Source organism: Heterodontus francisci, chromosome 26 (genome assembly GCF_036365525.1).
Source record: "Heterodontus francisci isolate sHetFra1 chromosome 26, sHetFra1.hap1, whole genome shotgun sequence".
Classification (NCBI taxonomy): domain Eukaryota; kingdom Metazoa; phylum Chordata; class Chondrichthyes; order Heterodontiformes; family Heterodontidae; genus Heterodontus; species Heterodontus francisci.
Genome location: NC_090396.1, coordinates 59274184 through 59300511, shown reverse-complemented (window position 1 = coordinate 59300511; position 26328 = coordinate 59274184). Strand labels below are relative to the sequence as shown.

The window sequence follows — 26328 nt, the reverse complement described above, 5'->3', positions numbered from 1 at the left end:
TTAAGTAAGAAAGAAACTGCAGAATATATTGGACAACAGGATAAGAAACCAAATCTATTTTTCATGTGCCCTTTTCTGCAACATGGTGGCTAACCTTTCCCCAAAAGCTATATGGCAATGACGATTCTATAAGGGTAGAGTTTCTGCTTTGGGTGCAATCGGCAATTGGGTGCAAATTGCTCTCAAAATTGTGCCAGTTTTCTGAAGTGAATCTAAGGTTCAAATTTTGACTCAAACTTAGTTGAATGATCACAAAATTAAAATCTTCCATGAACCAGTACAATTGGGCAGCATCTTAGAACGCAATTGCTTATTGTTTTTCCCCTTGCATTAAAAAAATTGCTTGATAGACATTTAAGAGTGATAACCTGCTGCAGTTTTATTAACACAGTTGGAAATGTATTTATTACAAAAAAGCATTTTAATAAGACTTCTAGTCCATCACCTGTAAGAAAACCCCATTTTAAATAACTGAAAATGACTTTTAAAAAAACTAAACAGATCCTGTTACTAGTTTCATTACTGTACCCTAGTCAACGTCTTAGTAAATTAAATATTTAATGTCAAAAAAACTTTTTAAAAAAGGTGCCCATTACTGCCCATGTACTAAAAACAATCTCAATTTTAAAGAGCCTCCTCATAGGGTTGCAAATGGATGCAATTAACAGAAACTTGCCACTGTGATTAATTTAATCCGGGGGTCATGGCCAGCTTTGTGGTCAGGGATGGCTCCCAGCACAATGTATTTTTAAAATAGCGCAAAGGATTGCAGAAACTCGATTTATGCTAGATCTAACCTATGCCTGACATTCGACAATCTTTTGCTCTGTATTGGCTGGTTTTGGATGAATTATGCTGGAAAAACCAGCGCAATCTAGTGGAAACTCTACACAAGTATATTTGACATTTGTCTGTTCCCTCAAAATACTCCACAATAGTAGTCCAGGTTATGAAGTACCCATATAATGGCACAGAATAATTAATTGCTGCTTGAAAATCACTTGTGCCAGTCAAATTCGGGATATCTTTTAAAAAAGTCAGTAACATTGACCAAATCTACTATCTTCGTGAGGTGGCCAATTTTACAATTCTTTCTGGCTCCAAGCTATGCAACTTTAGTAAGTGCAAAGTTAACAAGTTCACGAACTGGGCCAGTGCTGATTTACATTTAAAGAAAAGGACCTGCAAATTTTTTTTGGATTAGTAGTGAATTTTATACCATGTAAGCACAAGGCAACATCCCCAGTACATTTTCATTAATTTCAGCAAAAATTGTTTGATGTTTGAAGGAAAGAGAAAAGTGTGAATCTTGCAATACCTTGTATTCAGTTTCTTACATGTAAACATAGGAGATCAGAAAAGAACATTATTTGAGATTAATGGTGACCAAGAACCATTTAAAAGGATGATGCCAAAATGGGGAACTGCCCTTCTGAGTATTCTTGGAAACAATAGTACTTTAATCCAGATCTGTACACTTTTGACCAGGAAATGGCTTATATAAATTCTATTCCTTCATATTTTATATCCCCCACTTTTGTTTCCTCTAAAAGGAAGCGTCCATCTAAAGTAAAAGCCATAACATAAGTAGCTATTTTCCCATTATCTTCTTCAGATTTCAGCGACACAACGATTTGATCGTCCGTATCTGGAATGAACTTAAAGGAAGAGAATCCATGAGTAGGGTTAACTACTCCAATCTTGCTCACCAAGATCTCCTTAAAATCTTGAGTACATTTAATAATGAGGTTTGTTCCTCTGTGCTCGTCATCTTTCTCATTATAGCGCTCACTGCTCGCTCGCCGTGGAAGGAAGAACCAGCGTTGTAGTCGATCACTCCAGGCTGCAGATTCATGAATGAGGTATCCTATGTTGTGGGGGTGGGGGAATAAAAAGGTTACATTTTCAGACAAGGAAAATTATACTGTAATTCACATTGTGAAGACTCAATTACACTATATTCATCCATGTAAGCTTCCCACAAAAAAAATCTTGCCAGATTGCATTTATTTTAGTGACCACAGCAGAGTTGTTTAACATAAGGAAAACTGCACAAAAGACAGTAAATAAAATGTTAACTCTTAATAAAAGGGGACATAGAACACTATCAAACAAGCATATACAACATTGTTGATAATTCAAAAACAAAATGATCTAGAATGGCTAACCAACATTTGAAAATGGTTATGTAAAAATAGCTAAATTACATTAAAACTCTTAAGATTTAATCCCAAATGTAGTATACAGGCAGTACTGATGACAAAGACAGCAATCAGGTAATTGGCCAACAATTGTATCAATGACTCTTGAGGCAGTCTGAAACCACAGTTTTGATAAATTAAATTAAAACTATACAGATAATCAACAGATCCTGTAGCAGATCCTTCTATCAAGGAATACTATAGTACAAATGAAAGGCATTGGAAAAGGTGCATTTGACAACACGCCTCTCAAAATGAGAGGCGATAACCACCACTAGCATTATTTGGCTGCTCTTAAACCCTATTTTAAAAAGTGATGACCTTAATAGTTAAATGGCAATCAGTAAAAACGAATGCTTTTGGTTGGCCAGTTAACTGGTGTAATTCCAAACTGATTTGAGTTCTTTTAACTGTGTTAACTGGTTCTAGGAGTATTTGGCATGCTCTCCCAGTCCTTACATTGAAATGCAACGAAGTTGTACATTTCCAGTGTAAAGCAGAAAAGTAAAGCCAAGCCAATTAGCGTACAAAGTGTATGTGGCAATAAATCTAGGCAAGCAATTCCAAAGGCAGTGTTTCAAAAGTTTTTTTTTGACAAAACAAACTGCAGTGTAGGCTATAGTTCAAGAAAGTCATAATCAAATTTTTAAAGCACAATGGAAACAACGTAATAAATTGCTTACTGATAAGATTGGCTAATATTTTAACAAAACAAATAGCTCTGATGAAAACCACTGTATGCCAGAGCTCTAAAGAAGGTGGCTCTGATCTTTTGAGAGTTGCGGTGAACACTGTATCCTCTTGGTAGAAATTGATGTCTGACAATATTACAAAAAATGGGATGAGATGTAATGCAACTAAGATGTTTTTGTAAAATGAAGCCTTCTACACCAAGCCATCAGATTTCTAGGGCTGTTTTTCAGGAGTAAAGTGGACTTTGTGTACCTCGCCCTTGTTTCGAAAAGCACTAAATTCTACAGGAAGTTAAAAGGCACTTCAACATTGGCTGGGTGGGGCTAAAGAAAATTCTTGCAGGTTGTTCCAAGGTAAATGTATGAGGGGAGAGGTAGGAAATGAAAGAATGACAGGAAAGATGGGGAAGTTTTTAGAGGTGAGAATTCCTAATGATCCAGGACTATTGTTGAGATTGCAGTTCATGCCAAAGAGTACACCCAATGCTCTTTACGTAATAAATTTAAATCTGATCAGGAGATAGTGAGGTATAAATTCTAGAACCCAGATCCTTACCTTGAGGTCAGAGATGACAATGGCTTACTTGAGACAATAAAATTCCCATAAACTCTGAAGTACATCAGTTAAAGCAGACTGAACCACAGAACATAGTCACAATGGTCCGTTTCAGTAAAAGCTTCACTGGAGCATTCACCCGAGTGATTTTGATATTTATGTATAATACTACTTTTCTCCACATGCATTGAGTCACCAAAACATCTTCCCCTTCTTCAAAACTTTCTTACCTGGGGCTTTGATTCCAGCAGCTGTGCGGAGTGCATTGTAGTGAGACACCCAATTTTCATGATTTACATCACCTTTGTAACCAATAACTTTCACCCACTCTGGATTTTCATTGACTACCTCTCCTGTGGTGGTAGTCCATTCCTTACCAAGTCCACCCACATAAAGGTGCTCGTCTTTTACTGCCAACCATTCAGCTTTGAAACCTTAAGGGATAGCACAAGAAAAATAGGGTCATAACAAAGGTATTAGACAAGTAATGTTCTGGATTAAGCCCATACATCTAAATCATCAACTAGCCTTTTCCTTTTACAGACCTGTGTATACCCAGCAAGTTCTGTTTTTGTGTAATACATATACATCACTGCACTGATATAATTAACTAAAATAGCATCTAACTGAAAATATATCTCCAATTACCCCAGGTGGTATCCTCAGATTGTGGATACACTCATGTTTAGTTGCTTCTGGTAGTTGTGGAGTGCTGCAGTGGTTGGGACTCCTACCACTGTTCCCATAGCACTATAATTAAACAGCTGCAGTGGGAAGCTTTGGTTTCAGTGTTTCAACCAAACAGCCTCAAACAGTAGCTCATAAAAGTGTCCCATGGAGCGGTATGGAATAATTCCTTCCTTCTCCAAACTATTTTAAATTTTCTTACAAAAACCTATTTTGTATAGATTAACCAATCTGGTCGGCACAGAATTCCATTATGCTGGTGAAGTGGTTTTGGGAGATAACCAGAGGTGTCTCATTTCTTTTAGAGCGCGAGGGAAAATATAACACCTCCATACACTCAGGTAAAATTCAAAATCCAAGATCTAGTTATATTAGCAATGACAATAGATTACGAGCAGGTTACCTTTCCATCCTGTCAGAAACAACAAAGGCCAAAAAAATTGTTACAGTTACTATCCAACAATCTACCCTTCCTTTGCTCAGATCCCTTTTTCTTGTAGAGCTGTTGATGTTTTGTTATATTGCAGACAATATACAAGTAGAAATTATTTGGCAAATAATTTGCTTACTGTTTACTGCAACTTTTCAGCAAATGTGATAATATAAAAACAAAACAGAAAATTACACAAGCCAATCTTTACTCAGAGTAAAGACTCCCATGCTAAGGATAGTAGATTTATATTGATTGACAAACTACAGCATTCCACAAGGAAAGTAAAAATTACTTGCACAGATGAAAAATAGAATAAGTTACTAGGTACCTTTCTCAACAGTTCCATCTCCATCTGATAGAATTACCCAAGGGACCGCCTTATCTCCATCAATATCATATACCACTCCTGTCCTATCATCCACAGTGTAAAGCTTTCCATTAAATGCTATGAGTTCCGACAATTCCATGCCACGTCCTTTTTCTGACAGATGCGTTTTGAGAATGGACTCATTTTTATCCCATTCTAGAGTCACTTTGTCACCACTGTTTGATAGTATCAAGTAGCCTTTCTTTAAGTAACTAAACCAAGTGTCACTGTTCAATTTATTCTTTGAGTTAGTGTCCAGGTCAGCAATCAGCCCAATACGGTATCGGATGCCTTCCAGGGTCTTCTGTGGGGGTGAAAGCGGGTAAGTGTCATTGTATCTGTCCTTTGGAGAATTATCAATCTGCCAGTTGTGTACGTTTCGTGGATAAGAACTATTTGGGGAACTCTTGTGAAAATATAGCATGTATAGTATGAAGAGAGCTATAGCAGCTATGAGTATAGTCTTCCATTTCAGGTGAAAACGTGAATCTCTTGTTTTTGTCATGGAAGCTATAACAGGAAGACCACCAATAGATATGTGAAGGGAGCTCATAGAATCATTTCCATCAGATAAACCATACAGGTGTACAGACATGAGGTTGCAGCAGAAGCAGAGACCTACGTGAAGGAAAAACAAAGTTAGACAAAATAAAGTTCTGAAAAATGTCTTTATAGCCTATCGATAGACTATCAAAAGATGCAAAAATATCTTGCACGATGTTTATAAAACATGACAATTGTATGTAATCTCAGCTCAATTATAGTATTCAGCAAAAGGAGAAGACATTGCTTTGATAACTATTGTGGCTTCAATGCAAATAAGTTACTTTTACAATATTTAGCATGACTAAACACTGCAAGATGTGTACCTTCACATATAGCAAGTCTACAAGAAAATAGATGATATGTATGTTAATCCTCACAGTAGCAACTACAGGCAGGGAATTTCAAACACCCTGAAGAATTTAAGCTTTAGTTGGCACGGAAGCAAAGCCTAATATACCAATAAAGCTACTCAAAAGCAAAATCTAACTTTCTTGGCATTCCACAAAACACCCTAACTTTTTGATTAACAAAAAATGCTTAACATGCTCCTTCCTGCTCACCCTATTTCCTCTCCCATTCTGATTAGTTTAGCATAGTAAAAATAAAACTGAATGCTTCACTGGTGCTGTCATCTTTTCTGTTCCTAGCCCCATTTTCCCATGTTTTTTTAAAATGCTAACACATCACTATTCATTTTGACTTTAAAATATTTTACTCCTCTTGCTATTGCCTCCCTCCTCCCACTTTAGAGGAGCTTTTTCAAAAATGTTTTAATTGGCTAAAAAACTTTAAAATCCTGGCTTTCTTGCCATTACAAAGTCGACCCTGTGTAGATTGACAAAATCACTATTTTCCAAAAATCCATCAGATCTGAAGACTGCTTACCTCCCAGCCCAACAATACACAAAGTTGTCCCCGCATCTCAAAGGGCTAGGAGTGCCAAACCTTCTGTATTGTTCCAGTGTCTTGTTGAATGGGACATGACTCTCCAGGGCATCGCTGCAGAGAGTAATTTAAAGGGCAAAATTCTAGCAGCAGTGCCCACCCGATTCCATGATGTTGCTGGATGTCGCCTCTGGCTCAGTGACGCCACCCACATTCGCCACTGCAGAGAGATGGTTCTCATCTGTGACCAGAAATTTAACTGGCTGGTGGATAAACAAAGGGTGAGTCTGGGGAAACGAGGAAAGAGAGAGATGGAGGGGGAAGAACTGTGGGATGGGGTGAGTTGGGTGAACAGAGACTAAGGGGAAAAGAGAGTGAAAGTGGACTGGGGAGAGCAGGACAAGGAAGTGGAAACCAGCATTGATGAGTAAGTGCAGCACTGCGAAGATCACACTGCAAACAGACAAATGAAATCTGGGGACTTTGCTTCGGAATAATAGTGAAAGATTGTTAGCACTGGTGGATAGAGGGGAACAAGGATTCTCACTGGAAGAACCAAGGTAGAACGGAGAAGGAAGGCTTTTGCACGGAATGGGGCGTTTCAGGACAAGTGGTGCCTCTGGTCCAGTACACCTACTCAGCATCTGTGCTCCAACACTCTGCTCCCCACCTGAAGCTAAAGACCAATTCTACGAGGAACTCCATAATATCAGTAATAGCATTCCTAATACCGAACATTTGTTCCTGATGGGGGACTTTAACGCCAGGGTTGTGGCCGACCACGACTCATGGCCCTCCTGCCTTGGGTGCTATGGCATTGGAAGGATGAATGAGAACGGAGACACTGCTGGAGTTGTGTACCTATCACAACCTCTGCATCACCAACTCATTCTTTCATACTCAACCCTGTCACCAGGTTTCTTGGAGGCACCCAAGATCACATCGTTGGCACCAGCTGGACCTCATTATCACAAGGCCAGCCTCTATAAACAGCGTCCAAATCACACGCAGCTTCCACAGTGCGGACTGCGACACCAACCACTCCCTGGTGTGCAGCAAAGTTAGACTCAAACCAAAGAAGCTACATCACTCCACAGCAGAAGGGCTGCACGTGCATCAACACTACCAGAATTTCTTATCCACAACTGTTACATAAGTTTCTAAATTCACTTGAAAAAGCCCTTCAAACACTCCTGCAGGGGATGCAGAGACCAAGTGGACCCACATCAGAGACGCCATCTATGACTCAGCAATGATCACCTTTGGCAAACGTGAGAAGCAGAATGCAGACTGGTTTCAATCTCACTTTGAAGAGCTGGAACCTGTCATAGCCGCTAAGCGCATTGCTTTGTTGAACTACAAGAAAGCCATGAGCGAATTAACATCCGTAGCACTTAAAGTAGCCAGAAGTGCTGCACAAAGAACAGCTGTGCAATTGACTACTGGCAACACCTATGCGGTCATATTCAGCTGGCTTCCAACACCGGAAACATCAGAGGAATGTATGATGGCATTAAGAGAGCTTTTGGGCCAACCATCAAGATGATCGACCCCCCCCCTCAAGTCTAAATCAGGGGCCACGATCACTGACCAACGCAAGCAAAAGAACCGCTGGGTGGAGCACTACCTAGAACTGTACTCCAGGGAAAATGTTGTCACTGATACGCCCTCAATGCAGCCCAGTCTCTGCCAGTCATGGATGAGCTGGACGAACAGCCAACAAAATCGGAACTCAGTGATGCCATTGATTCTCTAGTCAGTGGAAAAGCCCCTGGATAGGACGGCATTACCCCTGAAATCATCAAGAATGCCAAGTCTCCTTTACTCTCAGCACCCCATGAACTGCTTTGCCTGTGCTGGGATAAGTGAGCAGTACCACAGGACATGCACGATGCCAATATCTTCACCCTCTATAAGAACAAGGGTGAACGCAACAACTACCGTGGAATCTCCCTGCTCAGCAGTCTTCGCTCGAGTCATTTTAAACAGACTCCAGAAGCTGGCTGAGTGTGTCTACCCTGAGGCACAGTGTGGCTTTTGAGCAGAGAGATCCACCATTGACATGCTGTTCTCCCTTTGCCAGCTACAGGAGAAATGCCGCAAACAACAGATGCCCCTCTACGTTGCGTTCATAGATCTCACCAAAGTCTTTGACCTCGTCAGCAGACGTGGTCTCTTCAGACTACTAGCAAAGAACGGATGCCCAAAGCTGCTCAGTACCATCACCTCATTCCATAATAATACGAAAGGCACAATTCAGCATAGCGGTGCCTCATCAGCACCCTTTTCCCATAATGAGTGGCGTGAAACAGGGCTGTGTTCTTGCACCTACACTGGGATCTTCTTCTCACTGCTGCTCTCACATGTGTTCAAGTCTTCAGAAGAAGGAATTTTCCTCCACATAAGATCAGGGGGCAGGTTGTTCAACCTTGCCCGTCTCAGAGCGAAGACCAAAGTACGGAAGGTCCTCATCAGGGAACTCCTCTTTGCTGATGATGCTGCATTAACATCCCACACAGAAGAGCGTCTGCAGAGACTCATCGACAGGATTGCGGCTGCCTGCAACGAATTTGGCCGAATCATCAGCCTCAAGAAAACGAACATCATGGGACAGGACATCAGAAATGCTCCATCCATCAATATCGACGACCACACTCTGGAAGTGGTTCAAGAGTTCACCTACCTAGGCTCAACTATCACCAATAACCTGTCTCTCGATGCAGAAATCAACAAGCGCATAGGAAAGGTGTCCGCTGCTATGTCCAGACTGGCCAAGAGGGTGTGGGAAAATGGCGCACTGACACGGAACACAAAAGTCCGAGTGTGTCAAGCCTGTGTCCTCAGTACCTTGCTCTATGGCAGTGAGGTCTCGACAACGTATGTCAGCCAAGAGCGACGTCTCAACTCATTCCACCTTCTCTGCCTCCGGAGAATCCTTGGCATCAGGTGGCAGGACCGTATCGCCAATGCAGAAGTCCTTGAGGCAGCCAACATCCCCAGCATATACACCCTACTGAGCCAGCGGCACTTCAGATGGCTTGGCCACGTGAGCCGCGTGGAAGATGGCAGGATCCCCAAGGATGCATTGTCCAGCGAGCTCATCACTGGTATCAGACCCACCGGCCGTCCACGTCTCCGCTTTAAAGACGTCTGCAAACACGACATGAAGTCCTGTTACATTGATCACAAGTCTTGGGAGTCAGTTGCCAGTGATCGCCAGAGCTGGCGGACAGCAATAAAGGCGGGGCTGAAGAGTGGCGAGTCGAAGAGACTTAGCAGTTGGCAGGAAAAGAGACAGAAGTGCAAGGAGAGCCAACTGTGTAACAGCCCCAACATCCAATTTTATCTGCATCACCTGCGGAAGAGTCTGTCACTCTCGAATTGGCCTTTATAGCCACTCCAGGCGCTGCTTCACAAACCACTGACCAACTCTAGGTGCTTACCCATTGTTTCTCCAGACAAGGAGGCCAAACAAGGTGGTGGTGGTGGTGGTGGTGACCAGGGCCGAGACTGGATCATCATTTTAAAACGGAATGGGACACATATTTAAAAAGGAGGAACATAATAGAATCTGTGGGGAATAGGGTTATCGGAGAGAGAGTGCCAACACAGTGGGGACCGAATGGTTTCCACTTCTGCTGTAATTTCGATCATTCCACGAAAACTCTCTTTTATCAAGTCCGAGCCCAGGAAATGGCTTATAAATGTTGGTGTTGAGCTGAGTTTGGGATGATGTGCCATTTCAGAAGTGCCTCAAATACTGAGCCTGCTGCCTTTTGTGAGATCTCTCTGCTTGGTTCAGGCCTGCTTGTGGGTGGTCTCCAGGTTCTCAAAGTTCTTCACACAAGAGCTGCTGGCGCAAAACCATATGCAAAGACTCAGCTACAGGGAGCCCAACTGTTCCAAGGTATGTGCAATACCACATGATTAGAATGTCACACAATCAAACCTCTACGAATGCCTCCAGCCAGAGCTGGCAACCCTACAGAGGGCTGAAATGTCAAGTTAGGAAGCACTACTCTTGGACCTGTTATCTTGTCTGCCACACGCACAGCTCATTCAAAGCAGACAAGCCAAGTTATTCATGCTGCCCTTACCTTAACCTCTCTCAATGTACACAATTTGCCTTATTTCGCACTAATCATCTGAAAATTACAACTTGCTCAAATTGTAGCTATTACAATTATTTATTTATCCACACCAACATCATGAGCTAACTGATATCATGAGCATGATACATTACCATTTCTAACATTTAGGTAAATGGTTTTATTTGTTTTTGACATTTTTATGCAACACACTATTTTTACTCTTAAATTGGAGTCTTCAAACTTACAAAACTTCTGGAACTAGCCAATTAAATTTGACATGCTCAGCTTAGTTATTCAAACAAAGTGCTTTTGGAAGCAATTAAGTTTCAATATTTAAAAAAATATTAGGATTCAAATTGATTGTGCCTATTGATTGTGAAACCTGATGGAGGTTTGTGTGGGAAAGGATTATTTTTCAAGATATTCTCTACCACTTGTGAAGTCCAGTTGTTTTTTTTTTAATATTGCTGAAATTAATTCAATATTCTGGTTGCTTTTGCACCTCCCCCCCCACCCCGCCCTAAGTTTCTGAGAAAAATCTTTCAGGTCTTCTCTGGATCCACTTTCATTTATGGGAGGAAATGAAACTTAGAACAGTGATTTTTTTCATACCATTCCAATTGACTTACATGCTTCAAACTTAAAATTCTTATCCTGGTATTTAAATCCCTATCAGGCCTTGCTCCTCCCTATTGCTGTAATCTTCTGCAGCTCTGCAACCACCTCACGCCTCTGACCCATTCTACATCTGCCCAACCCTTCGCCCCCTCCAATGGTAGCTGTGCCTGAAGTTGCCTTGGCCCAATGGAATCGAACTGACATTCAGTAGTTTATCTTTATTTTTGTCCAGAAGCAAATGCCATATATTAGCAAGGCCTTTAGCTCAATTATTCAGAGATCCACCCTAAATAAAGAACACTACTGTTGACTCACTTTTCCTTGTACAGGGCATGATTAATAGAACCAGCCCAACTAGCCCAGCTGCTTCTTCAGTAAGCTTCTGTGTATCCTGTCCACATTCCACTGGGGTGGAGTCCCTACAATAACTTTAATTTCTCATTCAAGTTTTTCCAAATGCAGTTAAAGGCACAGATCTCATTATAGAATGTATTAGGAAATACTGAAGTGCAGTCTTATTCATTTATTTAGAGATACAGCACTGAAACAGGCCCTTCGGCCCACTGAGTCTGTGCTGACCATCAAACACCCATTTATACTAATTCTATATTAATCCCATATTCCTTACCACATCCCCACCTTCCCTCAATTCTCCTATCACCTACCTACACTAGGGGCAATTTACAACGGCCAATTTACCTATCAACCTGCAAGTCTTTGGCTGTGGAAGGAAATTGGAGCACCCGGCGGAAACCCACGCGGTCACAGGGAGAACTTGCAAACTCCGCACAGGCAGCAACCAGAACTGAACCCGGGTCGCTGGAGCTGTGAGGCTGCGGTGCTAACCACTGTGCCACTCTTGTTCAGACAAGGAAGATGCACATTTTCATGGATTTTTTTTTTAACCTGGAGGACATGCAACTTCGGCTACTGCCTGGGGTCTGATGGAGAACTCGGTGGGAATGGAAAATGCAGAGCGCAATGGACAAAAATTGCAAAAGGATGCTAGTATAGTGCTACCGTCCCAAAACCAGAACTGCCAAACAAAAGTACCACAGTGACTAGGTTTGAACCCAACATTGTAAACTTGTGACTGCTGACAATTTTTGAATACTGCAATTTCAATTCAGATAAAATTTGCTGTGTTTAGTACTATTTCATAATGTATGCTTTGTAATCCTGCATTAGTGACCCAAGTTGATTTTATGGAAAAAGTATACTTCAAAATTTTCCCATTATACATGTAAATTGTGGAAAAAATTCTGTTGAATATGGAGCAATTTATCTCTGCTCACTAACTAGCAATTACAATGAAGACAAAATTGAAAAATGCTCAACTACAATTTAAAAAAATTATTCGATAACTGCACAATTTAATCAAAATTTCACATCGCAGTGTTTGATTTTACCTGGCAATCACAAAGGATTTAGATCAGACACACATCAAAGGCTCTTTTGCCTTTTTGAGCGGATGTCAAGTTTCCATTCTTTTACGAGCTAAGCTTATCAGATTCAAAGTGACTCCTGACGATGCATCCGGCGCCCCAATGTCATCAAAGCGCTCCCAGATGCACACATGCGCAGAAGTGTCTCTTGCTGTCAGTAAGGTGCTGCACGCGTGCAGCCTACTTTCTTTCCAGGACTAATTTGCGCACGTGCGCAAAAATGCTATCGTGTACTGGAAAGTCATCCCGCTTCTCTTCCCCGTGGTGCCTCAATGCTTGCTCCTGGCATCGCGACTGCCTTCCCTCAGCCACACACTCCCCGCTTCAACAACGTCCCCCCCCCCACCCACTTTGTCCACTCACTCCCCCTCGTTGCTTCAACCCCATCAGCTGCTCGCTTCACTCACCGCTTCAAACCCCACTCTCGTCGTCCACTTGCTCCCCATCAGCCGCTTGCTCCGCTCATCGATTCAAATCATCCGCTCCCCCTATTGTCGGCCACTTGCTCCAGGCCTCGTTGCTTCATTATCCCACCTCCCCTCCCCCCGCCGCTTCTCCCCCAGCTTCCTTCCGCTTCTTCCTCTCCTGCAGCCTTCTTCCCCTCCCCTGCCTATCCCTATCTTCCCACTTTCTCTCTCCCCCCGCTTCCCCTGTGGGAAGCAGGAGTGGGGGGGGGGCAGTTGGTGTTGAGAAGGGGGAGGTGTGGAGTAATGAATTCACAAGGCCTGGAGTGAGTGGCCAATGGGGTGGGGGGGGGGGGGGGGGAAGAGGAGCTTTGAAGCAGTGAGCGGCAGCAAGTGAACAACGGGGTTGGGGTTTGAAGCAGTGAGCGGCTGATAGAGATGAAGCGGTGAGGGGAAGCGAATGGCCGACGGGTTGGTGGGGGGGGCGGGAGATTGTAGCAGGGAGCGTATGGCTGAGGGAAAGTAGCGGCTAGGCTGGGAGCGTGCGGTGAGCAGATAGGCGCGGGAGGCTGCTCCGGGGAAGAGAAGCAGGATATTGTTGGGGGTGGACTGGGATTGCAGCGATTGAATTTAATTTTTTGCAATAAATTGAGCAGCGCTATCTTTAATTCTGGCAGCTGCCTAAAACGTTGCAGTCAGTGACGTTTCAGTGGACGAGGCTGCATTTGCGCATGTGCAAGCACTGCACCACCTAGTGGTTGCGTTGTCAGCAAATACAACCTATCAGATTTTAATTCTGTATGCTACAAACAAGTTTAAGTAGAAAAGTGAAAATACTTTAGGATTAGAGATCCAGGAGAACTTAACCAATGGCTCATCACCCCAAATTTTGAGGGTAAAACGGTTTTATGATGGCTTCAGATAAACACAATTAAAGGAAACATTACATTAATTACTATATATATTTATTCAGGACCATAATAGATAAGCATCGTGACACAAGTTGAACCGTTAAGTCTTGACATCAGATTGTAATGTGTTCATGATATACTGAAGACACCAGTTTCTAAAAAACTTAAAAGGTGCTTTAGAATCAGCTTAGACAAGCACTGCCTTGAGATCTAAACAGGCTAACTACAGATCTGACCATATGTGGCTGTTTGCCAGAGGGTATCAAACTTATAGAAAAATCCACCTCAGCAGACCACATCTGTCTACAAATAAGACAGAGATTTCTCTAACACTGCATTTACCCAATAGCAACTAATAAAAGACCTCATTATTCAGTACTCCAGCAGGGTTTCAGTTTCAGCATCTAAATTTTGCTTTTTATGTTAGATTTTTTTCAAATAAATGCTTTAGTTGTGAGCTCTATGCTTGTCCCATTGCCACAACTATGATCAGGAACTTTCTTTGGGAGGTTAATATTAGCAAACTTGCATTCGAATGGTTTGAGCTCACAAAGCACTTGGATCCAACCTTTTTATTTAAAATGAATATTAAGAACTGCATAACACATATTTACTAAAATATGCTTATTCAGAGAAAAACAGTTAATGATAGATTCTCTGGTTAATTTCTTGGTTCAATTATACAACATCCAGTAATAGGAAATTACAGGCCAATAGCTACTGGGCTGCCACCAATCTGCTTGTATTATCGATTACAATATAGGCAAAGACAGACTTGTTCAATAATAAAGGATTCATACTTGAACCAAAAAGCCTTCATTGATGTCACAATTGTTGATATTACTGGTCACCATGAAGCATCTTGTGGGGAAAAAAGCATTACTGAAACTATAGCCTGGAAGACATTGTAAGCCATGTTACTGTATAATATTCCAATCCAAGCCTCACTCTGCTATCTTGAGAGGCATTGACCCTTTTATTTCCAAGGAACTAATGTCACCACTAAAATGGTGGAAAAAGGCTAAGCATTCATAAGGTAGCATTGCTAGTGTAATTTGTAGTTCTACAGAATGACCCACGACCAGATTATTACACAATGATCACTGCCAGATACTAGGCTATACCTGAAATGTTAATCAGTCTGTATTTTTTAGATGCTTATCAACCTCCTGTTGCATCATTTCCTGCTTCTCCTTTCACCTCCACCCAAAAAAGTACTCATAAAAATTGTGCAGAAGATAACATGCAAATGCACTGTAGGCACGAAGGGGATGTAATTCTTAAACTAGAGATCAATTTTTCACAGCAATTAATTAATTTTGCAATGAAGTGTTGGAGATTTCAGACCATGCAATTTATTTTATTGGGTTTGTTGACTGTGGAGAAAAGCAGACTTATGTAGTGCTTATGTCCAGATAAATTAAATGAACAACAGTTGTACCATGGTGGCGTTACATGGTGAAGAATAAATACATTTTATAATATAGCATTTCATCAAGCCTTTCAAATAATGGTCTCCATCTGTGGGGTTATGACTCTATGAATCTATACCAAAAGGTTTCACTGACAATGAATTATTTTAAAGCTACTGTTAGTAAGTCAGAATAAACTTTTAGATCAAGGACCCACTAAACCATTCCTCATGTACAGAACCGAGCAGAGAAGCCCCGATCCCGGCAAATAGGTTTTTGCTATTTACGCTTATTCTTATACCCCTTGATCAACTGGCACCATCTGCAGGTTTTGTAATACTTTGATTTTTCAGCTTGATTGGCACCCCATCCAGCACCTTAAACATTCACTCCCTCCACTACAGTGCACCATAGTAGCAGTGTGTGCCACTTGTAAGACACACTGCAGCAACTCAGCAAGACTTCGATGACAGCACCTTCCAAACCTGCGACCTCTACCACCTATAAGAACAAGGACAGCAGGTGCATGGGAACACATGCAAGTTCCCTTCCAAGTCACACACCATTGACTTGGAAATACATTGGTGTTCCTGCACCGTTACTGGGTCAAAATCCTGGAACTCCCTCAACAGTACTGTGGGTGTATCTACACCACTTGCACTGCAGCGGTGCAAGGCAGCAGCTCACCACCACTTTCTCAAGGGCAATAAATGTTGGTTTGCCAGCAATGCCTACATTCCATGAATGAATTAAAAAAGCTCCCATCATTCTTTAATTCCCACCATTCTGTTGGCTCAGTCCAGATCTATTCATGTCTCTTCAGCCTCTGTCTGCTTAACTTTTTGCAGCTTTCACTTTCATTTGCCCAACAGCATGAATGCAATTAAGTAAGCAAAACATGACAAAAACCTTGTGTCTCCACTCATACAATTTTCCTCATCTGCTAAATGTGTCCATTGCCAATAAATGGGTTACATCTCTTGAGCTATCTCAAGTCTCCACAAGAAACAAACCAAGCCAGTAGTTTGTTCGTTAATTGGAAGCTGACTAGCTGACTCTATGTATGTCTAATGTGGGTGTTATTGGTTGCATCAGTGGTCTCAAACTATTCCAGGCTGGGTCCTACCATTAAATTCTCAGCCTTTCATATCTTTCGAAGGATAATGGTAGCAATAAGTCTGCAAAAAGAAAACCCCTCTCCAGTTTACCTTCATTTCCCACAGTGCTGCTCCACAAAACTATGACTAAAAAAATTAAAAAGTGAGAAAATAGATTGAAAGTAAACAAGCAATAAATAAAAAAGCAAACAGTGAGAGCTTCTTCAAGTATATAAAAAGGAAGAGAGTAGTTAAAGTAAATGTTACTCTCTTAGAGGATGAGACTTAAAACAAATCACTAATGAAAAAGTGCTAGGCAAACTAATGGTACTAAAGGTTGACAAGTCCCCTGGACCCGATGGCCTGCACCCAGGGTCTTAAAAGAAGTGGCTTCTGAGATAGAGGCTGTATTGGTTGTAATCTTCCAAAATTCCCCAGATTTGGGAAAGGTCCCAGCAATTGGAAAACTGCAAATGTAACATCCCTATTCAAGAAAGGAGGGAGACAGAAATAAAGAAACTATAGGCCAGTTAGCCTAACATCTGTCATTGGGAAAATGCTGGAATCCATTATTAAGGAAGTAGTAGGAGGGCATTTAGAAAATCATAATACAAGCAAGCAGAGTCAGCATGGTTTTAAGAAAGGAAGATCATGTTTCACAAACTTAGTGTTCTTTGAGGATGTAACAAGCGGGGTGGATAAAGGGGAACCAATAGATGTAGTGTATCCGGATTTCCAAAAGACATTCAATGTAGTGCCACATAAAAGGTTATTACACAAGATAAGAACCCATTGTGTTGGTGGTGGTGGTGATATAATGGCATGGATAGAGGATTGGCTAACTAACAGAAAATCAGGATGAATGGGTTATTTTCAGGTTGGCAAACTGTAACTAGTGAGGTACCATAAGATATCAGTGCTGGGACCTCAAGTACTTACTAACTATATTAATGACTTGAATGAAGGGACTGAGTGTATTGTAGCGAAATCTGATGATACAAAGATAAGTGGGAAAACAAGTTGTGAGGAGGACAGAAAGTCTGCAAAGGGATACCAATAGGTTAAGTGAATGGGCAAAAATTTGACAGATAGAGTATAACTTGGGAAAATGTGAGGTTATCCACTTTGGCAGAAAGAATAGAAAAGCAAAATATTACTTAAATGGAGAGAGACTACAAAACGCCACGGTACAGAGGGATCTGGGTGTCCCCATATATGAAACACAAAATGTTAGCAAATAATTAGGAAGACAAGTAGAATGTTGGCCTTCATTGCAAGGAGGATAGAGTATAAATGTAGGTAAGTCTTGGTACAACTGTACAGGACATTGCTGAGACCACACCTAGAGTACGGTGTACACTTTTGGTCTCCTTACTTAAGGAGGGTGTTACGACCACATGGTGTGACGTGGTGGTTCCCAGTGTTCAACTCCCCACCTGACCGCAGCAAGGTATTTGCATTAGAGTTTAACCCCTTGGTGTTTTATTTTTCAAATAACCAGACAGACAGATTCTCGCGTAGGTTTTTAAAAACAGAAAATCAATTGTTTATGATCAAAATGTCTTATCCCGAAAGTGTCGCAACCGCATGCACTCATGCATTTTCACACAAAGAAACAGACAGAGAAGGGAAAAAGAAAGGTGGCTTTCAGTGGGGGCAAAAGTTATGATAAACCTGTTGAGCTCTCCTGAGAATCAAGTTACACATGGATGCAGTCCTGAGACAATTATAAATTTCTCTCTTGATTGAAGGTTCTGTTGAAGACAGTGGGTTACTTCTAGCTCTCACTGCTGTATCATGTAGGTGTCAGATTTTTTCAGCAGGGCATGTGTTTTCTGGCTTGCTGTAATGCTACCTGTTCGATGTTGCTTCACTCTTGGGTGAGTATCTCGCCCTCTCTGGATGTCTTTTAAGGTAAAACTGTGACACCTCTCACTTCCCGGTAGGAGACATTCTCATCTCTTCCCCATGGTAATCGTATAATGGCCCAGGACATGGATACTTCACACCTCCTTTGTTTCAGAAGACATTCAATTCTGGATTGTTTTTAGGATGGGTGTAGGACACCTTTTAGCATTAAAGATTTGTCCTTTCTCTTTGTCAGTCAGTTTGAATACACAAAAGGCCAATTCCCCTTTTATTCGGTGGCTATTGTGGACCATTGCTCACTTTATAAAATAAAGTTTTTTTTAAAAAAAAAGACCAAGTCCACTTTTCATAACTCTTCAGAGTTAGTCTATGATTGTTATATCATTGCACTTACAATATGCGTGACAAGGGATATACTTGCATTGAAGGCAATTCATTAGGTTACTGCCTGGGACGAAGGGGTTATGTTATGAGAAAGGTTGAGCAGGTTGGGCCAATACTCATTGGAGTTTAGAAGAATGTGAGGTGATCTTATTGAAACAAATGAGATTCTGAGAGGGCTTGAAAGAGTAGATGCTGAGAGGATGTTACCCATCTTGAGGGAATCTAGAACTAGGAGGCATAGTTTTAGAATAAGGGGGTCGCCCATTTAAGATGGAGATGAGGAGGAACTTCTTGTGGTTGTGAATCTTTGGAATTCTCTACCCCAGAGAGCTGTGGAGGCTGAATCTACTCAAGGCTGACAGACAGATTTTTGAACTACAGGAAGTCAAGGGTTATGGGGAATGGGCAGGAAGGTGGTGTTGAGGCCAAGATCATATCAGCCATGATCTTATTGAATGATGGAGCAGGCCCAAGGAGCCATATGGCTCCACTCCAATTTCTTAAATTCTTAAGCACAATAGCAGGTGGTGCGATTTTTTTTCCTCTCCTCATTTCTCTTTCCCCAGCCCCCAACTCAGGCTCTAAGTATGTCTGCTTGGAAACCAATTATTTAAGCATTATTGGATTACAATCATATTAAAATCTTGGTTTAACTCCCTCCTATAAACTGAATGTGAATTGCCTTTTGACCAATGCTGTCAGTAGATTTAATCATTATATATGAACTGCAGTTAAAGTGTTATGAAATCTTGGCAAGAAACTTGGCAAATAGATCCAATTCCTTACTTTAAACTCACAGCTGGGTAAAGTTTGAACAACTGACTTAGCTCCATTAGGGCACCTGCCGACTTTACAGAAGCTTCAGTTTGGCTTTCTCTTAAAATTTAGCTCAGATGTACATAGCTGCGCATGACTAGGAGATGTTTGTGACCAGTACATCCTACAAGACAGTTCATTGAAGAAATATGATTCCAAGTAGTTTGCAATAAATGGCAATAAAACTAATGAAGCAATTAACTTTTGTACAGCTTACCTCAGGCATTTCATATCAATCACGACCTAAACTCTTACGGAAGGCATAATATTACAAATGAATTAGGATGTTCCAGGTTACTGGAATTTTACGAGGGGGAAACCAACAAAGTATTAAAACTATACACTAAGTGAACTGTTTATCACAAATTTAGAGAAATAATTTTTAAATTACTGTAAATAATTCCAACCATAGGTACGCTGCTCACTGTTGCTATGATTAGCGTTACTCAATGCGCTAAGTACCACTTAAATCTGCCCAAGGCTGGATGGAGGAAGGCAAGAATGGTTGGCTATCAACCCTATCCATTTCATAGCAAAAAGAAATTAAATGTACCTACGTGCTTTGAGAAACATTAAAATTTCAGCGTCCTTATAGAGGCATCATATTTTATGCTGCAATACTTCACCATAGTGTCATAAAACTGGGCCATAGTATAATTGTAGTGCTACTCATGCAATGTTGTAAAGTATTTTCCACTTTGTAGAAATAACTTCAGATTCAGGTGCTGATCCAACTTAAGAAGCAGTAAGTAATGCGTGACCTGTCACTGCCATCTAAAACTCAGGCTTGATGTCGCATGGAGGAGAACTCGAGTGGAGCATGAAGCCAAATTAAAATGTAAGAGGGTAGGTTGGCCAATTAATAAACTTAATCTTTGTTTCAAGTGCAGCAATGTTCCTGCTTGTGGTCTCAAAACATCCAGGAGTTGAAATTCATCTCAGGTGGTGGCACAAAATAGGCAATATTGGATTGGCCACCCATTATATACAGCGTTTGATAGTCAGTTTCATTGCAATCAATGGAATTAGCTAGCAGGCAGTTGATCCGACACTGCCTGGTTTGTGCCACCTCCTGAGACAAATTTCTACCTGTCAAAAGTTATTGGCACCAGAGCAAGTTTTGCATTTGGGTGCACATCTCCCCTGACTGGGGTGCAGGGGATAAGTGAGAAAGAAAAAAAGAGAGCGATTGAGATTCATTCCAGGCAGTCAGTACAAACCACAGGTTGCTGGCAGCAAATTAACTCAGCAGTTGCCGGGCTAAAAAGCCCCACTAACACCTCCATACAATACGAAAGGCTAGCGAGTGGAGCCTTGCCAGTGGTACCCATAATCCAAAATGAAAAGAAAACACAGCAGCTTATCTACTAGACAGTCACCAGCCATTTTATCATACATGATACTTTAAAACTATAGTTATACATAAATAGACAGAAATTGGCACATTATATGTAAACTTATGGGATTGATCAAGACAGAATCACAAGATAGATTTTAAATTTGCAAATCCATGCCCAAAGCTCACAACTCACTGCTACAGGAAACGGATCCGATTCGAGTAGTTGCAGATAACCATGATAATTCCCAAATAGAAAACATCACTAAGGTTTAATAACTGAATAATATTGCACTCTCTCGCTACATGCAAAAGGGAAGGGTATGGTTGCATAAAGACTGTAGAGTATAATATGGGGGCAAAAGGTTTATTTGAAGCAGTTAAGATTAGGTACAAAACTATGCCTCAAATTATAACAGGTATCATCAAATTGCAGTATATCTCATGGATGTAATAATGAGTTAGCAATCAGATTTTCCCTGCTCTTACAAAGCACCTCGTATTAATTTTATTAACCCAGTCTCTGTGCAGCAGTGCCACCGGATCTGGGCGAGACGACAGATATTTTTGTAGCTGAACTTGCTGATGGAACCAGCCCTTCTTCACTGGGCAGAGCGGAGCAGTAGCACTGGTTTCCGGGACAAGGGGACGCGCACCGCGAACCTTCCATTGCCCTGGTAACGCCGGCGGGGGGCCCGGGGTCCAGGACTCGGAATTTTCGCCTTTCAGATATACCTATTATCAAGAGCGTCCAGTAAGTAATTAAAGAGCTGATAACACTTACCGAACGAGCGGTTTGAGGGTCACCAGCGGCGCTCCAGTACTTCACGCCCACATTAGAGCCGAGGACGGAGAGCTGCCACAACACTCACTAACCTGTGAACTTCCGTTCATACAGCCACCCCGCCCCCTCTCCAACCCCACCTGGGGTGGGGGGAATAATTCGCGCAAGCGCAGCCATACTGCTACATCCACGCATGCGTCAACCGGCGCGCATGCGCCGGCCGGGCTGCTACCCGCCTGCGCATGATGCCCAACCCACATCTTTGTTGAGAGCCACGTCTGTTTAATGGCAGTTACAGCTGAATGAAAAGCAACGATTCCGAGCTTCAACCATTGTTTACCGGTTGTTCGATTCCAGACCCTCCGGTGGTTTTAAATCGGGTTGTGTGAGGCCTGGTCTCACCATCACTTTCTACCGGGTTGGAGGAGCGACCATTTTCTCCCCGAGTTGGCTCCCGGTGCCGGAAAGATGGCCGTGTCCGCCAGGAACCTCCGTGTCACCGACATCCAGGACCCCGTCTCCCTCTTCGAGCGCTACGGCACGGAGGAGATCCGGCAGGTGGAGCGGAGGGTCCGCGCTGAGATCGAGCAGAAGAAGGAGGAGCTGCGCCAGATGGTGGGCGAGAGGTATCGCGACCTGATCGAGGCGGCCGACACTATCACCGAAATGAGGCTGTGCTCCGAGAAAGTGGTGAACTCGGTTCAGGAGATGTACGAGTACTGCACCAGGATCAAACCGTCCGCCGCTGTCAGAGTGACTCCGGTCACCGCCAAGCGCAGCCAGGTATGTGTGTGTGGCCTGCCGGCAGCTTCATCAGTCTCCATCAGCTGCCCGTGTCTGCCGAACAACTGGCGTTTATATCGCGCCATCACCTCAGGAAAACGTCCCCAGGCGTTTAATAAAGGCCTAAGAGAGAAAAAGCTACTCTTGTACTGTGCCATAGATTAGCTTATTTTTCCATTGAGTTTTGACAGGGTAGATGCTGAGGGGCTGTTTACTTTGGACGCTGGAAATCTGAAATAAAAACAGGAAATGCTGGAAATACTCAGCAGTTCTGGCAGCATCTATGAACAGTGAAACAGTTAACGTTTCAGGTTAATGACCTTTCAACAGAATGAGGGGACACCAAGGACTGAGATGAAAAATTTCTTCACTCAGTGGGTTGGGAATCTTTGGAATTCTTTACTCCAGAGGGCTGTGGATGTTCAATTGTTGAGTATATTCACGGCTGAAAGATTTTTAGGCTCTGGGAAATCAAGGGATATAGGGATTGGGTGGGAAAGTGGAGCTGAGGTCAAAGATCAACCACAATTTTATTGAATAGTGAGTGGAGCAGACTCAAGGGGCTGCATGGCCCTCTCTTGCTCCTTAAGTTTGCTCCAATCCTCCATCCCACTGGTCTCTTCTGTATGAATTCTTTCTGGTGGAATGTCGACTGGTGGCTAAAGCAGTAGTAAGCTTATAATTGTCTGCATAGGGTATTACATTTTCATTTTTCTTTTTACATGTTTATCAATTTTCAGTTAATGTTTTCAGTGTTTTATTATGACGTTAGCAAGGACCTGTTGCATCTAGCATTTACAATTTGCATTAATATAGTACTTTCTGGAAGTACTCCGCTCCACCTCCCGAGACAAGGAAGCCAAAGAAGATGTTGAGGAACCAAATAGAGAAGAGGCTACTTTAGACCTAGTATTCTAGAACCATAGAAAATTATGGCACAGAAGGCGGCCATTCAGCCCATCATGTTTGCGCTGGCCATGTATGTAATGAGAAAGAGTTAATTAATTAATCTTGTTGTAAAAGAACTTTTAGGAATGGGTGACCATAATATGATAGAATTTTACATTATGTTTGAAAGTGAGGTAGTTCAATCTGAAGCCAGGGTGTTAAATTTGAACAAAGGAAATGAAGATATGAGGGGAAAATTGGCTGAGGTGGATTGGGAAAATACATTAAAAGGTATGACAGTACATAGGCAATGGATAGTCTTTAAAGAATTATTACATAGTTTACAGCAACTATACATTCCTTCAAGGCACAAAAACCCAAAAAGAAAAGGCAGTCAACTGTGGCTAATGAAGGAAGTTAAGATTAACAGAAAATGCCTAGAAAGTTGCCAGAAATAGTAGTGAACCTGAGGAGTGGGAGGATTTTAGAATACAACAAAGGAGGACCAGAAACTGATAAAGGGAGAATAGAATATGAATGTAAACTAGCAAAAAACTTAAAAATGGACTGTAAAAGCTTCTAATAGATACATAAAAAGGAAATGTTTGGCTAAGACAGATGTGGGTCCATTACAGGCAGAGTCAGGAGAATTTATAATGGAGAATAGAGAAATGACAGAGAAGTTAAATGATTACTTTGACTTCACTGAGGAAGATACAAGAAATCTCCCCGAGTTAGAGATCCAAGGGACTAGGGAGAATGGGGAATTAAATTAATGGGGCTGAAGGTTGATCAGTCCCCGGGACCTGATATTCTACATCCGAGTGTTGAAACAGGTGGAGATAGTGGATGCATTGGTGATCATCTTCCAAAATTTTATAGATTCTGCAACGGTTCCTGCAGATTGGAAGGTAGCAAAAGAAGGGAGGATGAGAGAAAATGGGGAACTACAGACCAGTTAGCCTTACATCAGTAGTAGGGAAAATGCTAGAATCTATTCTAAAGGATGTGTTAAATAGACACTAGGGTAATAATGATCTGATCAGGCATAGTCAACATGGATTTATGAATGGGAAATCTTGTTTGTCGAACCTGTTGGAGTTTTTTAAGGATGTTACTAACAGAATTGATTAATGGGAGTTGGTGGATGAAGTATACTTGGATTTTCAGTAGGCTTTTGATAACGTCCCCCACAGGAGGTTGGTTAGCAAAATTAAAGCACATAGGATAGGAGGTTATATACTGGCATGGATAAAGGATTTGTTAACAGGCAGGAAGCCGAGGAGGAGTAAACAGGTCATTCTTGCATTGGCAGGCTGTGGCTAATGAGGTACCGCAAGGATCAGTACTTGGGCCCCAGCTGTTCACAATATAAATCAATGATTTGGATGTGGGGACAAAATGTAATATTTCCAAGTTCGCAGATGACACAAAACTAGGTGGGAATGTGTGTTGTGAGGAAGATGCAAAGCGGCTTCAAGGGGATTTGGACAGACTTGGTGAGCGAGCAAGAACGTGGCAGATGGAATATAATGTGGCAAAAATGTGAAGTTATCCGCTTTGGTAGGAGGAATAGATGTGCAGAGTATTTCTTAAATGGTAAGAGTTTAGAAAGTGTAGATGTACAAAGGGACCTGGGTGTCCTCGTCCATAAGTCACTGAAAGCTAGGAAGGCTACTGGTATGTTAGCCTTTATTGCAAGAAGATTTGAGTACTGAAGTCTTGCTTCAATTGTATAGAACCTTGGTTAGACCATACCTGGAATACTGTGTACAGTTTTGGTCCCCTTACCTTAGGAAGGATGTTATTGCCATAGAAGGAGTGCAACGAAGGTTCACCAGACTTGTTCCCGGGATGGCGGGACTGTCCTATGAAGAAAGATTGGGGAAACTGGGCCTGTATTCTCTAGAGTTTCGATGAGAGACGATCTCATTGAAACCTACAAAATACTTAAAGGACAGGGTAGATGCAGGAAAGATGTTTCTCCTGGTTGGGGATTCCAGAGTCGGGAGAAACAATTTCAAAATAAGGGGGAAGCCACTCAGGATCGAGATGAGGAGAAATTTCTTCACTCAAAAGGGTCGTGAATCTGTGGAATTCTCTACCCCAGAGCTCTTTGGAAGCTCAGTCATTGAGTATGTTTAAAGCAGAAATTGACAAGATTTCTAAATGCAAATTACATAAGGGGATATGGGGATGGTGTGGGGGAAAAAGGCATTGAAGTGGATGATCAGCCATGATTGTATTGAATGGCGGAGCAGGCTCGATGGGCTGAATGGCCTACTCCTGCTCCTATGTTCCTGCCTGGGTAAGTGAAGGCATTCTTGATGCTGTTCTTTCATTGATCATTAAAAAATCTATTTGATTTCTCTGAACATCTGCTGGACTCTTCTAGGTGTACAGTCTTCTTGGCTGTTGTTTGAAGAGTGTATTTAAGATGACCAAGCAGTTTTCCTTACAGAAATGTATCAGGCGTTCACCTCTGCTAGTCTTAGTTCCTAATCCATAAGCTCCTACCACATTTCCATGCCTCTCTCCACCAATCTTTGCATTCAGATCACCCTTGACTATCGAGATGTCTCTGCTCATCACACGCTTCAATGCTTTTGCAACTCCTCATAGAATACTTCCACTTCTTCATCACTGTGATCCTGCGTGGGCCCATACAGTTGTAAACACAGAATGTTTATTGGTTTCCCGTTAAATTTTGTTTCTCTCTGATATTAGCTAGTATCCCTGTATAATTCATGCTACCTTCTTTATCATTATTATTCCAACTCCATTTTTATGTTCTCTACCACCTGAGAAGATCAACACTTCCTTTCCTTTGTCTATTTTCCCAGATTCTGTTCATCTAACCTCTCAAACCTAAAATGTTGATGTTGAGTCTTAACATCTCTTTCGTGCAGTTGTCCACTTTATCACTCTGGTAGGGTGTCCTCGCATTCCATGCTCCGATTTTCAAGAGTTCCTGTCTGGGTTTGAGAGTAGCATCATCAGATGGTAGCCTTTCTTTCAAGTTTTGTTAGCCTTTTCAAGTGCACGAAGCCTGGACTGGCGGCTGAGGCAGAAGAATTCACTCACTACTTGGAGTCAATGGCTCAGAAGGCGCAGCAGCAAAAT

At 41.9% G+C, this 26328-nt stretch overlaps 2 protein-coding genes across 6 annotated transcripts in view; one reads left to right on the top strand and one right to left on the bottom strand.

The window, feature by feature from the left end:
- Positions 1 to 353: 353 nt before the first annotated feature.
- LOC137384380 (soluble calcium-activated nucleotidase 1-like) lies at positions 354 to 21710 on the bottom strand. The gene is made up of 4 exons (XM_068058344.1): positions 21535 to 21710; positions 4898 to 5554; positions 3680 to 3883; positions 354 to 1867 (listed from the first exon to the last, which is right to left on the bottom strand). The coding sequence occupies exons 2-4, from the start codon at positions 5529 to 5531 to the stop codon at positions 1497 to 1499; spliced, it is 1209 nt and encodes a 402-aa protein (XP_067914445.1). The 5' UTR covers positions 5532 to 5554; positions 21535 to 21710; the 3' UTR covers positions 354 to 1496.
- A 17-nt stretch (positions 21711 to 21727) lies between these two features.
- Positions 21728 to 26328, top strand: part of cog1 (component of oligomeric golgi complex 1) — a 55839-nt gene continuing 51238 nt past the window's right edge. For all 5 annotated transcript variants that reach the window (XM_068058342.1, XM_068058340.1, XM_068058341.1 and 2 more), the window contains exon 1: positions 21728 to 22317. In XM_068058342.1, coding sequence (XP_067914443.1) covers positions 22003 to 22317 — 315 coding nt within the window. In that variant the 5' untranslated portion in view covers positions 21728 to 22002. The remainder of the gene's footprint in view (positions 22318 to 26328) is intronic.

Excerpts from the sequence above, each read along its gene's own strand:
- LOC137384380 (XM_068058344.1), bottom strand. The coding sequence starts at position 5,531 with ATGTCTGTACACCTGTATGGTTTATCTGATGGAAATGATTCTATGAGC. Across the intron at positions 3,884-4,897 it reads AGATGGAACTGTTGAGAAAG|GTTTCAAAGCTGAATGGTTG; the intron begins GTACCTAGTAAC and ends CTATCCCTTAAG. Across the intron at positions 1,868-3,679 it reads TGCTGGAATCAAAGCCCCAG|GATACCTCATTCATGAATCT; the intron begins GTAAGAAAGTTT and ends CCCACAACATAG.